General features: G+C 44.1%; 1 protein-coding gene across 1 annotated transcript in view; it reads left to right on the forward strand.

Annotated features, from left to right (window-relative positions):
• CRY1 (cryptochrome circadian regulator 1) overlaps positions 1-16299 on the forward strand; it is a 61218-nt gene that overhangs the window by 18900 nt on the left and 26019 nt on the right. The window contains 7 exon segments of the mRNA XM_075344272.1: positions 8178-8286; positions 9324-9466; positions 9809-9993; positions 12873-12961; positions 14109-14249; positions 14447-14629; positions 14631-14759. Of these exon segments, the coding sequence (XP_075200387.1) occupies positions 8178-8286; positions 9324-9466; positions 9809-9993; positions 12873-12961; positions 14109-14249; positions 14447-14629; positions 14631-14759 (979 nt within the window).

A 16299-nucleotide genomic window follows, 5' to 3' on the forward strand; every position in this document is an offset into this window, starting at 1 on the left:
CCCCTTCTCCCCACTCTCCTTGGCCATCGTTTTGCACACTTCCGGTGACACCCAACCCCCCACTCTCCTTGGCCATCGTTTTGCACACTTCCGGTGACACCCAACCCCCCACTCTCCTTGGCCATCGTTTTGCACACTTCCGGTGACACCCCCCCACACACTCTCCTTGGCCATCATTTTGCACACTTCCGGTGACACCCCTTCCCCCCCCCCCCCCCCACTCTCCTTGGCCATCGTTTTGCACACTTCCAGTGACACCCCTTCCCCCCCACTCAACTTGGCCATCGTTTTGCACGCTTCCGGTGACACCCCCCCACTCTCCTTGGCCATCATCTTGCACGCTCCCTGTGACCCCCGCTCTCCTCTCTTCGACCATCGTTTTGCACACTCACAGCCGCCCCTCCCCATCTCCTCGGCCATCGTTTGTACGCTCCCGTTGACATCCCCCCCCCTCGGCCATCGTTTTGCACGCTCCCGTTGACCTCCAAGAATATAAACTTCTTCCTTTTTGTTGTCTTACTATTTCTGTAGTTTGCACTGTATAATACGCGCTGTACACTGCGTAGGAGTTTTTCTTTTTTCCGTCCTCCCGGGTGTCCGGCTGCTAAATAATCTGACCTCTTTAGCTCTCCCAGTTATGCAAACGCTGCTCCTGGCCCAGTTCACCAGTGAATGCGGCACAGATCACCAGACGCGCCCAGCACACATTTCACTACCTTTCCTTCAGAGTCAGAAGAGTCAAAAATTTAAGAACGTTTTTTTGTTTGTTTGTTTGTTTTTTCTTTCTACTTTTTCAATCCTTTTTGTTTTGTACAAACTAAAAAGAAGGAAAAATTAATGAAGACCGTAACGCGCAGTGCTCATGTAAGCTGCTAAGTAGGTCACCGCACGAGCGCCGCCGCCGACTCCCCCTGCTGGTTGCTATGAGCGATGACCTACTTTCAGGAAATTGTTATAACATGTCGACATAGTTAAAAAGGAAAAAACTACACAATGAAAAGCAACAAATGTTTGTTGTTTGTTTTTTATTTTATTTTTTTTTCCCCCCTCTAAATCTGGGTCTGCTAAAGTTATTTTCGTACTATAAAATGACTGAAAATAGCCCGATCCTTCGCAAATTATCCGGATCTATAGCGAACCCCAGGGCTTTTCTTGTCGATAAGTGGGGCAAGATGTAGTATGCTGGGTTTTTTTTGTTTTTTTATTTTTTTTTAATTTATTTTTGTATTATTAATTTTACTTTTTATTAATTTATATATAGTATTTTTATTATTGTTTATTATTATTATTATTATTTATTAATAATTGTATTTTCATTAAGTGTATTTTTATTTATTATTTATAATTTATTGTATATTTTTATTTATTATTATTACCAATATTATTATTTATTTATTATTATTATTATTATTATTATTATTATTATTATTATTATTATTATTATTATTATTATTATTATTATTATTACTATCCCTTGTAGACTGTGAGCCCTTGCAGGCAGGGTCCTCTCTCCTCCTGTACCAGCCTGTGTTGTTTGATTATTGTCCCTATTATGTATACCCCTTTCACATGTAAAGCGCCATGGAATTGATAGCGCTATAATAATTAATTAGACAATAAAAATAACTTAATAAATATAAATAATAAAAATACACTTAAATACAATTCATGAAAATACAATTAAGTGTATTTTTATTTATTATTTTTATTTATATTTTTAAGTTATTTTTATTGTATATTAATATACAATAAAAATAACAATAATAAAAAAAATACACTTAAATACAATTCATGAAAATACAAATAATAATAACAATACATAATATACAAATAATAATAATATTTTTATTAATTAAAAAAATATTTTCACTTTTTTTTATTTTAAGCTACTTTTACTAATAACTGCACAACTTATAGTTGAGTAATCCGAGTTGTTCCCAACCGGTCCTCATCAGATCGAGTTGTGACTAACCCTTCTCTCCTAGATAGGTGATGGCTTGCTGATCAGTGAGGGGTCCTATTATTTGGGCCCCAACCAATCTTGAGTACTCAACCCTGTAGCGCCACCTTAGGTTGGAGATGTGGCCATATGTGTAGTCTGATGGCACAGACCTCCTGAGCAAGACCTTCAGCTCCTGTAGGGGCAAAGTTGCTGTTCCAGTTACCATCCCAGCTTGAATTCTGGCCTTTGATTTTTGTCTTCCACCTGGCCCTGACCGCTAGTCTTTTATATTGATTTCTGGTTGCCTTGACTCCGGCTGTCTGACTACGACCGCACAGGACTCTATCCAGTGGCCACATTGCTGATCTGTTACTGCCCAGCGAATGGTCTCCTACCTTCTGGTGACCATGACTCTCCATTTGACTCTTTTTGGTCTGGTGTGACGTCCTAAACGTGACATGATGTTCATGTGATGTCCCACTAGGCCGGCTAATTAAAAAAAAAAAAAAAAAGGACTTGATTTGCCTATATTTCACACAAACCGAACTTAAAGGGGTTGTCCACTACTTTGACATTGATAGCCTATCCTTAGGATAGGTCATCAATGTCTGATCGGCCGGTGTCCGACACTCCGCACCCCTGCTGATCAGCTGCTCCCGGCAGCCGGAAATGCTCAGTTCCGGCGCTGCTCCTTATTCTGATAGCAGCCTAGACCGGGTACTGCACATCCACCTCCTATTGATTAGAATGGGAGGCGGATGTGCAGTACCCAGCCGCGATCAGAAGACTGGGCTGCGCCAGAACTGGGCATTTCCAGCTGCCTGCTGCCGCCGGCGGAACTGGGAGCGCTGATCGGCGGGGATGTGGGGTGTCGGACTCCAGCCTAAGGATAGACCATCCATGTCAAAGTAGTGGACAACCCCTTTAATGTCGTTCCTCTAACCCAATGCAGTAAATGCTGTAGAAAAATCCATGTACGAGGCCGCCCCTTGTCCAGGTTGCCAGTAGCCGCTGCTGCTCGGACTTGCCAATGACGTGCAGATCTTTCCAGTACAACCCCAATTGCTGCCTCTGCCTGGCGTAACGAGGGCACGGCTCCGTCAGTGGATTATTCTCCATGATCTGCTAATTGTATGGCTGCCAAGGACACGTAACCCTGCCCTGGCACACGGGGGACATCACAGTGTGGTGGGCTTTTGTTTTTTAATGTACTTTTGCAAACCTAAAGATTCGCAGATCTCCATCTGTAGTAATTATCTAGACCTAGCGGTATAATTACTGGCTCATTATACAAGTTATTCTGCCATTTTATCATCTGAAGCAAAGGACAAGTTCTTCTGGATTGTGCATTCTCGTATGAGTCAGCGGGCGGGAGACGGAAGGCAGCGGCTGGTGACCTTAAGATTGTACATGTAAGGCGGCTTTCACACTACGTTTTTTTAACATACGTCATGAAGGTTTTTTTTTTTTTTTAGCGCAAAAACGGATCCAGTGCAAATGCGTTTTCATTTCAATGCATTTGCAATGGACTCGCGTCAGCATACGTTCACCTGCGTTATAGTGAGGATCCAGCGACTTGCAGTTTTTTAACTTTTTTTAAAAACGCTACTTGTAGCGTTTTTGAGCTGCGTCCAAATACTGTTTTTCACTGGATCCTGACTAAACAGCACAGAAACGCATGTGAATGCTGGCATGCTGATAGACAGGATCCTGCTTGCTACTGAGCATGCCCAGAAACCAACCTGGCGTGATCAGTCTCTCTCTCCCCCTCCCTCTCTCCCCTGCCTGAGAGCGGCGGACGCTCGTAACCAAGGTAAATATCGGGTAACCAAGCAAAGCGCTTCGCTTAGTTACCCGATGTTTACCTTGGTTACATGTGCAGGGAGCAGGCAGCCCGGCTCCTAGCAGCTACAGACGCTCGTAACCAAGGTAAATATCGGGTATCCAAGCAAAGAACTTCGCTTAGTTACCCGATGTTTACCTTGGTTATCAGCGTCTGCAGCTGTCAGATGCCAGCTCCCAGTCTATCACGTTCAGTTCCCCTCACTCCCGATCACATGACTTCAATGCCCGCCCATAAACTTCAAGTGGCAGGATCCTGTAAAATAACACTTGCATTTGCATGCGTTTTTCTTTGTAAAAACAGGATCCACTTTTCCAGCAAAAAAACGTAGTGTGAAGGCAGCCTTAGCCGTCCACTGAGTGTTCAGCTTGGAAAAAGGAATACGGCGCCTCTTATCCACAGGCTGCGTCTGGTTTTGCAGCTTGGTCTCATTTAAAGGGAACCTGTCTCCAGATTTGGTCACTATAAGCTGCGGCCATCATCATTTTACTCTTATATACAACATTCTAGAATGTTGTATATAAGAGCCCAGGCCGCTCTGTAGAACATAAAAACATCACCTTTATTATACTCCCCAGCGGTGCGGACCGGTCCGATGTGAGTCGCTGCTCTCCTGTCCGGCGCCTGCTCTCTGCTGTGATCGCCGTCCTCCTTTTTCGTAGTCCCATGTGGATGACGCGTCCTATATCATCCACCCAGGCCGGCATTGCAGTCCTGCGCAGGCGCACTTTAAGCACGGATCAAAGTGTTAAAGTGCGCATGGGCAGGTGGTCTATGACCTTTCCTCGTGCCTGCGCATTACAATCCTTTTTAATTTGCCCTCAGCAGGACAAATTAAAGTATACCTGCGCAGGACCGCAATGCTGGCCTTGGTGGGTGACTGAGGACACGTCATCCACATGGGCCTGCAAAGGAGGACGGAGATCGCTGCAGAGAGGAGGCGTCGGATCGGAGAGCAGCAACACCTGCCGGACCGCACCTTAAGTATTATAGAAGTGTTTTGTTTTTTACGTTATACAGAGCGGCCTGGGCTCTTATATACAGTATTCTTGAATGTAGAGTATAAAAGAGCTCACTGGTGGTGGTCACAGCTTATAAGGGGCAAATCTGGTGACAGGTTCCCTTTTAAGGACACCTTGGGGCTACAATGCAATACCAGATGCCCATTGGCAAAAATGGCGGTAATGAAAGTGGCCTGGACATGAAGAACGGCTGTGTCTGAAGCAGAAGTGCACATTTTTGACCATCGTCCTAGTGGTTTGTTTTTTTGGGGGTGGGGCTGCGAGAAAAAGCCTAGTACAGTGCTCTGCTATTTGCCGCAGTCCCATAGACGGTGAATGGAGCAGAGACGCCCATGTTCCACCTCCTCTCCATTCACACAAGGCTCCGCAGATCCCGATACCTGGAATTCTTGAGGGTCCGGCTGCTGGGACTGTCCATGGTGGGGGATCACTTTAGAAACTTTAATCTTTTAAAACAAGCAAAACAAATGTGTGTGTGTACACACACACACACACACACACACACACACACACACACACACACACACACACACACTACATATATACACACACATACACACACACACACACACACACACTACATATATACACACACACACACACACTACATATATACACACACATACACACACACACACACACACACACTACATATATACACACACACACACACACATACATACATACATACATACATACATACATACATACACACACACACACACACACACACACACACACTACATACACACACTACATACACACATACACACACATACACACATACACTACATACACACACACTACATACACACACTACATACACACACACACACACACACACACACACACACACACTACATACACATATATACATGCATACATACATACATATACACACACATGCACATATATATATACACAAATACACACACCTGGGTGCTGGGAGCCGCGGATCCTTGTAGCTCAGAGTTCACGGCTCGGGTCGTCCGTCTGTTCCCCTCCAGAATTAGAAGGGGATTAAGCTCTGGCCCAGATCCGTACATAATGTCCAAATCTGCCACAATCCCCATCTATTCTTAATCGTCTGTAGAGTGTTCCCTTGTCCTAGAATTATCCGCTATACCTCTGTCCAGATATATATAATCCTCCTAATCTGGACTATGTATAGTCCTGCAGGTGACTCTGGAGACAGATTGGGATCAGAGGTGATGGTGCGGACAGAAGGGAGATATAACAGGTGATTATGCCCTGGACGGGAGGGAGGGGAGCGGTGCGCTCCGGAGGACAGCATGGGACTTCCACTGAAGTAAATGGGGTCGATTGCAGACTCTTTACAATGAGAGGCTCCGCAGGCAAATCTTGGATGGGGACACCCTGCTAAATTTAGCTCTGTACCCCCAAAATGCTCAGCATCAGTAAAAATCTCCAAGGTGGGACTCCAGCTATTCTCAGATGTCAGGGATTTCCCAGAGGTGGACACCCTCCATTCCTGGGGTTTGGACAGCACAGAGGTGGGGACCCCCCCCCACCACCACCATTCTTGGGGTTCGAACAGCCCCTCTCCCACACCATTTTCAGAAGGGGACCCACATTATTCTCATGTTTGATGGACTTCCCAGAGGTGGGACCCCCACCATTCACGGGGTTTGGTCAGTTCAGAGGCGGGACTCACTACGCCGCCCACCCCCTGGTACCATGCTTGGGGTTTGTGGCAACCCCCCCCTTTCCACTATGCTTGGGGTTTGGATAGCCCAGAGGTGGGACCCCTTCCCCCTCCCCACTATCCTTTGTGTTTGGATAGCCCACCTCATGTATGGTGGTTCCCCCCCCACCATACGTGGGATTGGTATAGATCAGCGGTTGAAATTCTTAGGAAACCCCCCCCCCCCTTCATTATACCAAATCCTAGTGGTATTTTGTTACTTCAATAGATGGAAGGCATTCACATAGTGTCCGATACTAAATCTGTGGGGTTACCCATAATGCTTTGCTGTTAGCATTGTAAGGAAATTATAAGGGGGTGTATATAATGTAACTCCTCCAATGAGGGGGGGGGGGATAATTACAGTTTTGCTCAGACAAGGTGACAGATCCCGAGAACATCCTCGTCCCGGACACGTGTAATCCCCATATCAGACAGCGTGCACGGCCGAGCACTAATCAGCGGGGGCCGCTCTGCTCAGCAGATGTTGATCCCCTCAGCCTCTGGGCACTAACTGGGTTTTTAGGTCAACCGGTCTGTACTTGTGCGTTTACACTGGATCACTTTGGATCTTTCTGCACCCTCCATCCTTGTAATCAGCATTAAATACTCAGTTTGGTGTTCATGTCTTGATATTTCAGGCTGCCGGAGGCGGATTCCCAAACCACTACTGATACATTTTCCTTGCACTGATACTTTGCAGCAAACGGTCAGATCCTTGTTACATTTCTGCTGCTGATACAAATTTTTTTTTTGTTTTTTTTCTTTCTGCAAAAATCAGAAAACACTTTAAAGGAATCAATAACTAAGTAGATAAATTAGTAGATGTGAATAGGTCCCTGAATGGTTTGAAGATGGTGAATTCTGCGCTTGGGATCCAGCTGAAAGGGACATAATTGTAGCAGCATTTCTTCCAATCAGATTGCAGCTGATGGGTTGCTCCTCCCATAAGTCCTTTTCAGCTCGATGCCAGAACACTTCACAGCCCGTGTTTAGCTCGTACCGTCTGACGGTGCAGCGTCGCTCACTTATTTGTGCTGTATGTAGGTTCTGTACACATCGGCGGTTCTGTTTGCTCTTCATTGTTGGCGTATCGTACGTACCCAGCGGGCGGCCGTTACCAGGGAGAAGTAATGAATATCTGGCAGAAATAAACAATGGAAAGAACAATTGCCAAGGGAACGCTTCCATGCCCAGAGGTGGATACCTGCAAAAACTGTTTCCATTGTGTCAACGTATAACTGTAATATCTCCAGCCCTAATATCAGCTCAGGTCAGAGCCCACGTACAATACAACATCTATACGTATGTGACCAGACTAGTGGCCGCCAAAGAGGCAACCTCCATGGCCACATTATAAAGGCCGATTATCATTGCTGCTGGAGCCAAGACCAGCAGGTCACACACACTGGCTGTTGCTCATGCTCCGCTCCATTCAGATCAATGGGGCTGATGCAGATGGACAATACAGCACCCATCAGCCCGACATGTCACAAACCCCCATCCCCAATTTGATTGTGTGGGACCCTTGGATAAACAATCAGTTGTGATTCTGGGAACCCTCCCCCACTGCGGTCTATATACTCTGATGATGTGTGTTTTTGTTGTCGTTTTTAACCTTTTTGTTTTCTCATTAATTGTAGTTTCCTCTTTTGCTTTCTTTAGATTCTTGCTGCAGTGTCTGGAGGACCTCGACGCTAATCTGCGCAAATTAAACTCCCGCTTGTTTGTCATCCGTGGACAGCCGGCAGACGTGTTTCCTCGGCTCTTCAAAGTACGTCTTCTATGGTGGTTTATTGACTGTTCCATAAATATTGATGTAGAACGGTGATTTGTACTTGTCGATAAATGGAAGAAGCTGTGTCATACATTTTTATTTTATATATTTTTTTTATTTTTATATTTAATATTTTTTATTTATTTAATTATTTATAATAATTATATAAAATCATAAAAATAAAATATAATTTTATTTTGTATGATTTTTTTAATATATTTTTTATATTAATATATTAAATCATAAAAACAAAAAATAATATAATATAAAAATAAAATATATTAAAAAAATCTTAAACAAAAAAATAAAATACATTTTTGTTATATAAAAAAATCATAATAAACAAATTCATTTTTTATATATTTTTATATTAATATAGAAATAAAATATATAAAATTTTTAATTTTTATATTAGTAATATAAAAATATAAAACAACATTACTATTTTATTTTTATGATTTTTTTTATATAATTAAGATCTAAATAAAAATAATATAAAAATAATAAAATATTAAAAAATATAAATTAAAAAAATATAAAATAAAAATGTATGACGCTGCTTCTTCCATTTATCGACAAGTACAAATCACCGTATAATATAAAAATAAGATATATTAAAAAAAAATCATAAACAAAAAATTGTTTTTATTTTATATATTTTATTTGTATATTATTTTTTTATGAGCTTTATTTTAATATATATATATATATATATAATATATGTGTGTGTGTATATCTATATATATATGTATACGTGTGTGTGTGTGTGTATATATATATATATATATATATATATATATATATATATGTGTATGTGTGTGTGTATGTATGTATGTATATATATATGTATATATATGTATATATATATGTATATGTATATATATATATATATATATATATATATATATATATATATATATATATATATATATATATATATATATATATAAAATGTGTATGTATATATATGTGTATGTATATATATATGTGTGTATATAATATTATATATTTTTTTGTTTTGTTCTTTTGCCTAGGAATGGAAGATCAGTAAATTGTCTATTGAGTATGATTCGGAGCCATTCGGAAAAGAGCGAGATGCCGCAATCAAGAAACTGGCGAGTGAGGCCGGCGTGGAGGTCATCGTCCGCATTTCACACACCCTGTACAACCTGGACAAGTAAGTGGTGTGGGAATATTCCCTATCCATTGAATGGGGGAGATCTTGCTGATCACTGTGGGACAATCTCACCAGTGGAACTGGGCACTTTTGGGAAAGTTGTTGCTCACCCTATAATATAACCCCTTTTAAGGGGTACCCCATTGCTGTTGACATGGGGGTGGGGGTTCTTTTAGTCTTCTCTTCTTGGTCATTCATTGTTAGACCATAGCTGCCCTACTCCAACAGGATCGCCCAGTGATCCTCAGACGCACCTGTCCTATTTCTAGCTATCTTGTGGTGGGTGTAGTTACTTTTTGGGAGCCCAGAATAACATTTCCACGTCTGATTTCCATCTTGTAGGATTATCGAGCTGAATGGTGGGCAGCCGCCTCTGACCTACAAAAGATTCCAGACTTTGATCAGCAAAATGGAGCCGCTGGAGATCCCGGTGGAGACCATCACCTCCGAGGTCATGGGAAAGTGCTCAACCCCAGTGTCTGACGACCACGATGAGAAATACGGGGTCCCGTCTCTGGAAGAATTAGGTATATGATCGTACATTTATTGGTAACACATTGAGCCCCTAGGTAGCTAGGAATATTAGGAATGGACACTGTGAATGTGTGGGATCAGCTGTCCTTAGACCTTGCCTCTAATATGCAGAAGAGCTTCAATACTAAGCATCTGTAGTTGTAAAAGTATTCACACCCCCAAAATATACTTTTTAGGCCGTGTTCACACTGGCTTCTGTTTATTTGTTTATTTTCTACAGGATTCAGTGTAACCACAAGAGTAGGAGATGGCAATTGATCTTTTTTATTTATTAAATGTACTTTTTGTTTTAGCTACTGATTTTTTGAAAGGTTTATTTTTTTACAATTTTATAGGTTTTTTTTTTTTTACTTGGTCCAAACACATAAAGCAATTTACAGCAAACATTTTGTGAAAATATGATGTCCTGAAGGAGGCATAGTATGACAACAGGGCAATTGGGCTGTTAAAGGGTATCTGTCAGCAGGTTCTTGCTATGTAATCCGAGAACAGGATAATATAGGGGTGGAGACACTGATTCTAGGGATGTCGTGTATTAGGCTGGATACAATTTAGTATTTTATCAGCAGGAGATTATCACTGCAGGACTAGATGTCACATACCAGGCAGTCCAGCTAATCTGTGACCCTGCCCCTACCCTTTTTTATCAAATCCTAAGTGGAACTATTAAAGGTGCCCATATGTTTCAGATAGCTGTATGTCAGATATTTGGGATTAGGCATATTGAAATACAGTATGCCTGATCCTTTCCTGTTGTGACCACTTCAAGTATTAGATTTTTATCTAGGCCTCAATACACAATACAACTTGCCATCCACCCATGTGATGTGTATGGTGGGCCTCCAGTTCCACCCCCGTTCCCCAACATATCTGTGGCGATCCAGATCGGCTGAGTGTTCATGTGTATTGGACCATTTGGGAGTGTGTAGTTATTTGGCTGACTGCTATCTCCTGTATATGGACACCCACTCCTGGTGGTTAAAGGGGCCCAACCACCAGGATTTTCCTATATAAACTAAAGCGAGTGCTATACCGGCACTATCATGCTGATTCTATACATACCTTTAGTTGTGAGATCGGATGTATACTTTCTGAAATATAGGCAAGTAAAGTTTGTGAGATGCACTGTTATTTGATTGATAGGTGCAACGGAATATCTAATAGTTGGATTGGGATTTGCTAGTTATTCCCACCCCTGTCTGTCTGCCTGATTTATTATATACATGCACACTTATCTACTAAGTTTATCTGCTATACTGACATGTTAGGGGAGTCTTGAAGATATCTAATATATATTTTTATTATATTTGTAAGAACTGTTTTTTAACTCTTTGGTGCCACATTTACCAGCAAATGGGACTCCTGTCCGAAAGAAGAAAAATCTCACTCCCGTGTAAGAAAGAGAGGAGAAAATATAATAGTAAAAAAACAATAAATAAATCCTGTTCACTTCGGAGTGATTTATTAATTTTACAAAAAATTATTTTACCAAAATCTTGGAGGCGTTTCATCTTGAGGGGTTTTGGTTGCGCTTTTTAATTTTTTCTTTGAAGTAGGAAAACTAAAAACTTTAAAGAACTTCTTTTTTTTTTTTTTTTTTTATTTCTTACCAAGTTCTTTTCTGCCAGGATTTTAATTTTAGACAGGGTTGGCTGGCCGGTGCCCTTAGGCGGCAGTGCGACAACTAACGGGTGACTGGCGGCAAGACGGTTGCATCACTTTCCGCTGACTCTCCAGCGATCGGGTGATGCCAACTGCTCCCCCCGGAATCGTTTGCAAAGGAGTTTCACGGTTTTCGGAAAAACACCCAGCGAGGAGGCCACACAGGTGGGGTCGTTAATGTTTCTAAGAAAAAAGAAAGGGGGCCTAGCCTGTATGTTTACACCGCACCACGTGTTGTGCCGCAGTGTGGACCTATGGGTTAAGCCCATAGAGCAGTGAAGTCGTCAGCTTTTTTTTTTTTGGCTTCCTTATCACTTGTCTTATGTTCTCAACCACACAAAGCAAAACAGATCTCCTGGATCCCTACTCCGACCTAAGATGTGACTATCAATCTCATCTTAGCTCTATTCAGGACTGGTGAGGATATTTTAGGGTGGGCATTACACAGGGGTTTATTGGGCAAATCGTTTTTTAATTTGACTATACTCTGTATTATGGAAAAATATACAGGTGTAGTAGAGCCGATCCCATCTAGCAATTTGAGCTCTGCTACATCTGTTTTGATCACGACTGGCCCTTTTGCCCATAGCAGCCAATTTTAAAGGGCCTGTTCACGTGTGACGTCCCTTTTTGGGGTTGCAGAAGTCAACCCAGAAAAAAAAAAAAGCTGCGTTGTGATTGACTGCTATGGGCAGCGAGGGTCAGTATGGCCCATTTGGTGGGGAGGAGTGTAAGAGGGTGAAAAGTCCTGAATAGAGTTACATCTTGGTGTTTTTAGTCCGTGCTTTGTCTGTCCTGTTTCTCACTAGTCTCCTTTAGTTGTTCTTGGTATTTGCTGCTTTTTTTTCTTTTTCGTTCACATTTTAGACAATAACATTAAATCTAAATTTATAATGAGACCAATTCAATACAAATCTGCTCTAAATTCTGATCCTTTCGTGCCAGGAGTCAGATTTTGTCGGCGCGTGTCCCTTTGCCGGAAATAGAAATTGCCTCGACTGCTAGGTCCAAGGAGTTAAATTATTGACCAGTTATCAAGAGTCAATCAGTTGATGGATTTTTTTTTATTTTATTTTTTTTATTTATGTATTTATTTTATATTACCCAATAATAATCTGAATCTAATTAATGCTCCACGTTTCATGTTCTGTGTAAGCGGCGAGCCGGGGAGGAGGATCTAACGGTCTGGTGTTGTCAACGTCTGTTTTAGGTTTCGATACAGAGGGGTTACCGTCTGCTGTGTGGCCCGGAGGAGAAACCGAAGCCCTGACGCGCTTGGAAAGGCACTTGGAAAGAAAGGTAAATAGACATTTAGATGGCAAAGACTTGTGTGACCATTAGACTCCCTTCCTGTCCTGTACAGGAGACTTTTCAGCAGTCTCATTATTACAACAGACAGGATGGCAATGATTGATAACACATCTATATACTGTAGATAAGAATCCACCAGTCATGGTATGATGTTACAGCTCACCTGCATATCCTCCCATACAATGAACTTAATTAGAGCATGCTCAGGTTACGCTTTTCTACAAACATTTATGGTCCAAGTCAGTCTACTACTCCTAATGTCCGTGTGAAGAACAGGAAGTGAGTCTAGTATTGGGCCTGGTGACTAGGCGCGAGTCTAGTGTCGGCCCTGGCGACTAGGCGCGAGTCTAGTGTCGGCCCTGGCGACTAGGCGCGAGTCTAGTGTCGGCCCTGGCGACTAGGCGCGAGTCTAGTGTCGGCCCTGGCGACTAGGCGCGAGTCTAGTGTCGGCCCTGGCGACTAGGCGCGAGTCAAGTGTCGGGCCCTGGCGACTAGGCGCGAGTCTAGTGTCGGCCCTGGCGACGCATAGGTGCCTGTTCAAAGGGCTGGGTGGTCCAACCACTGGGATCCACATTTTTGCTGAGATCAGGGCTCTTTTTTAATTAACCATCAGAAAGGAGTCATGGACACACACACACACACACATATATACACACACACACACACACACACACACACACACACACACACACTGAACTTTTTATCTCCGACTGTCTCGTCTCAGACACAGAAAACGATTGTTGGCGTTCCATTCAAACGTGGTAATTCAGAGCCCTGTTCTCTTGATGGGGGGTGTCCCAGAGGTCGGACCACTAGAGCCATACACGTTATCACTAACTTATTCCAAAGATTTTTTTTTTTTTTGTTTTCAATGGCAATACACCATTGAAGGATAATTTCCAACATTAAAAGTGATCATCAAAGCACAAAAGCTTCCAAATAAAACTTATTCAAAATATATACAGATGGCCCCTAATTGCCCTAATCCACCAGGGGCGCCAACAAAAACCATTTTACTACCCAAAACCATCAAATATACAGACATGAACGTCTTATTTCTACTTCTTCCCCCCCACCCCCCACCCCCCCACACCCCCTCAAGTGGTCTTATTCTGTGATTGATTGTGTTTTTTAGGCTTGGGTGGCAAACTTTGAAAGGCCTCGTATGAACGCCAATTCCCTCCTGGCCAGCACCACAGGCCTCAGCCCTTACCTGCGGTTTGGATGCCTCTCCTGTCGTCTCTTCTACTTCAAATTAACGGATTTGTACAAAAAGGTGGGTCATATAAGAGGCGGGTGTATGTCGTACCGCTCTCGAATGGTCAGTAAAGCTAATCATGACCCTGGGGTTCAGAATCTGACCCCTGTACGGGTGAACTTGAGGCCATTTCTTACTATTGAGATGGCCAATGCTGTTGTTGTATTTACATTTTTGACCTTCCCCCCCCCCCCCCCCCTCTACACTTTGTGTAGGTAAAGAAGAACAGCTCGCCTCCTCTGTCTCTCTACGGGCAGCTCCTCTGGCGGGAGTTTTTCTACACCGCAGCCACAAACAACCCGCGCTTTGATAAAATGGATGGGAATCCCATCTGCGTTCAGATTCCCTGGGATCGGAACCCGGAGGCCCTGGCAAAGTGGGCCGAGGGGCGGACGGGCTTTTCCATGGATCGATGCCATCATGACACAGCTGCGACAGGAGGGTTGGATCCATCACCTGGCGCGGCACGCCGTGGCCTGCTTTCTGACAAGAGGAGATCTGTGGATAAGCTGGGAGGAAGGAATGAAGGTGAGCGGAGGCTGAGGGGTCACGTGGCCAGGTTTTCTGTTGGTCTGCAGTAACCGAAAATATTCACAATTGTAAAACACATGGCTGTTTTCTGCTCCTCTCCTGACCATGTGGTATTGCAGCTTGGCTCCACTGACTTGCAATACCAGACATGACCCATGGTCTGAGGTGGAGCTGTGTCTGAAAGAAAGCAGACTTGTTTTGCAATTCCTATACAACTCCTTTAAGCAAATACCGTATTTTTCGGTTTATATGACCCACCGGATTATAAGACTCACCCCAAATTCAGAGGAAAAAAGGGTTCGGGGAAAAAAAAGGGGCCAGTCTTAAAATCCGGTGAAGGAGCCGGGGTCACAGGATGCAGGGGCGATAGCTGTCCCAGAAACTGTCAACTGCGCTGGGGCTCAGGCTGCGTGGGTGGTGAGGGCTTTAAAGAAATGGCGCCCAGAGTCAGCGCAGTTTGAGCTCTCGGCTCAATGGCAAGCAGAGATCTCATCTGCGCAAGTGCCACCTCCGGCGCCATTTTCCTTAAGTCTGCTGCAAGGGAGATCAATGGGCCGGAGGAGGCGCCTGTACAAATGAGATCTTGAGCTGAGTTTACACACGCACCGACTTCGGGCGCCATTGTTTAATGTCCTCACTGCCCAGCCGCAGCACCAGACGCACCAGCCCCAGCAGTCCCCCGCACAACAGCACCAGACGCACCAGCCCCAGCAGTCCCCGCACAGCAGCACGAGACGCACCAGCCCCAGCAGTCCCCGCACAGCAGCACGAGACGCACCAGCCCCAGCAGTCCCCGCACAGCAGCACGAGACGCACCAGCCCCAGCAGTCCCCGCACAGCAGCACGAGACGCACCAGCCCCAGCAGTCCCGCACAGCAGCACGAGACGCACCAGCCCCAGCAGTCCCCGCACAGCAGCACGAGACGCACCAGCCCCAGCAGTCCCGCACATCAGCACGAGACGCACCAGCCCCAGCAGTCCCCGCACAGCAGCACGAGACGCACCAGCCCCAGCAGTCCCCGCACAGCAGCACGAGACGCACCAGCCCCAGCAGTCCCCGCAGAGCAGCACCAGACGCTCTACAGCCGCCACAGCATTCCCCCGGCCTCCTGCGACCCCTCTCCACCACCCCGGGAAACTACATTCAGATTATAAGACGCACCCCTCACTTTCCTCCCAAATTTTTGTGAGGTAAAGTGTGTTTTATAATCTGAAAAATACAGTAACTCCTGAAGAGTCGCAGGTGGCTCCTCTCTTCTGAATGATACCGGTGGCCGGCCACTTTCTAGCTTGCTTGGCACGTGATGACCTACCCCTGCCAGATGTAGTGGCTTCATCTGTGTATGTGCTTGATGTCACTAATAATGTATCCCTGCCAGAGGGAGGTAAGTGACACCGGAACATGGCTGGCCAGCAGGACCATCCAGGGCATGTGCTTTCGGCCACCCCATCTGGAGAATGGTGAAATCACAGTGACTTCTGAGTCCCAGAAATAAAACCAAAGAATAAAGTCTAAAAATAAAAAGCGGACCGCAGC

Source organism: Anomaloglossus baeobatrachus, chromosome 4 (genome assembly GCF_048569485.1).
Source record: "Anomaloglossus baeobatrachus isolate aAnoBae1 chromosome 4, aAnoBae1.hap1, whole genome shotgun sequence".
Lineage (NCBI taxonomy): Eukaryota > Metazoa > Chordata > Amphibia > Anura > Aromobatidae > Anomaloglossus > Anomaloglossus baeobatrachus.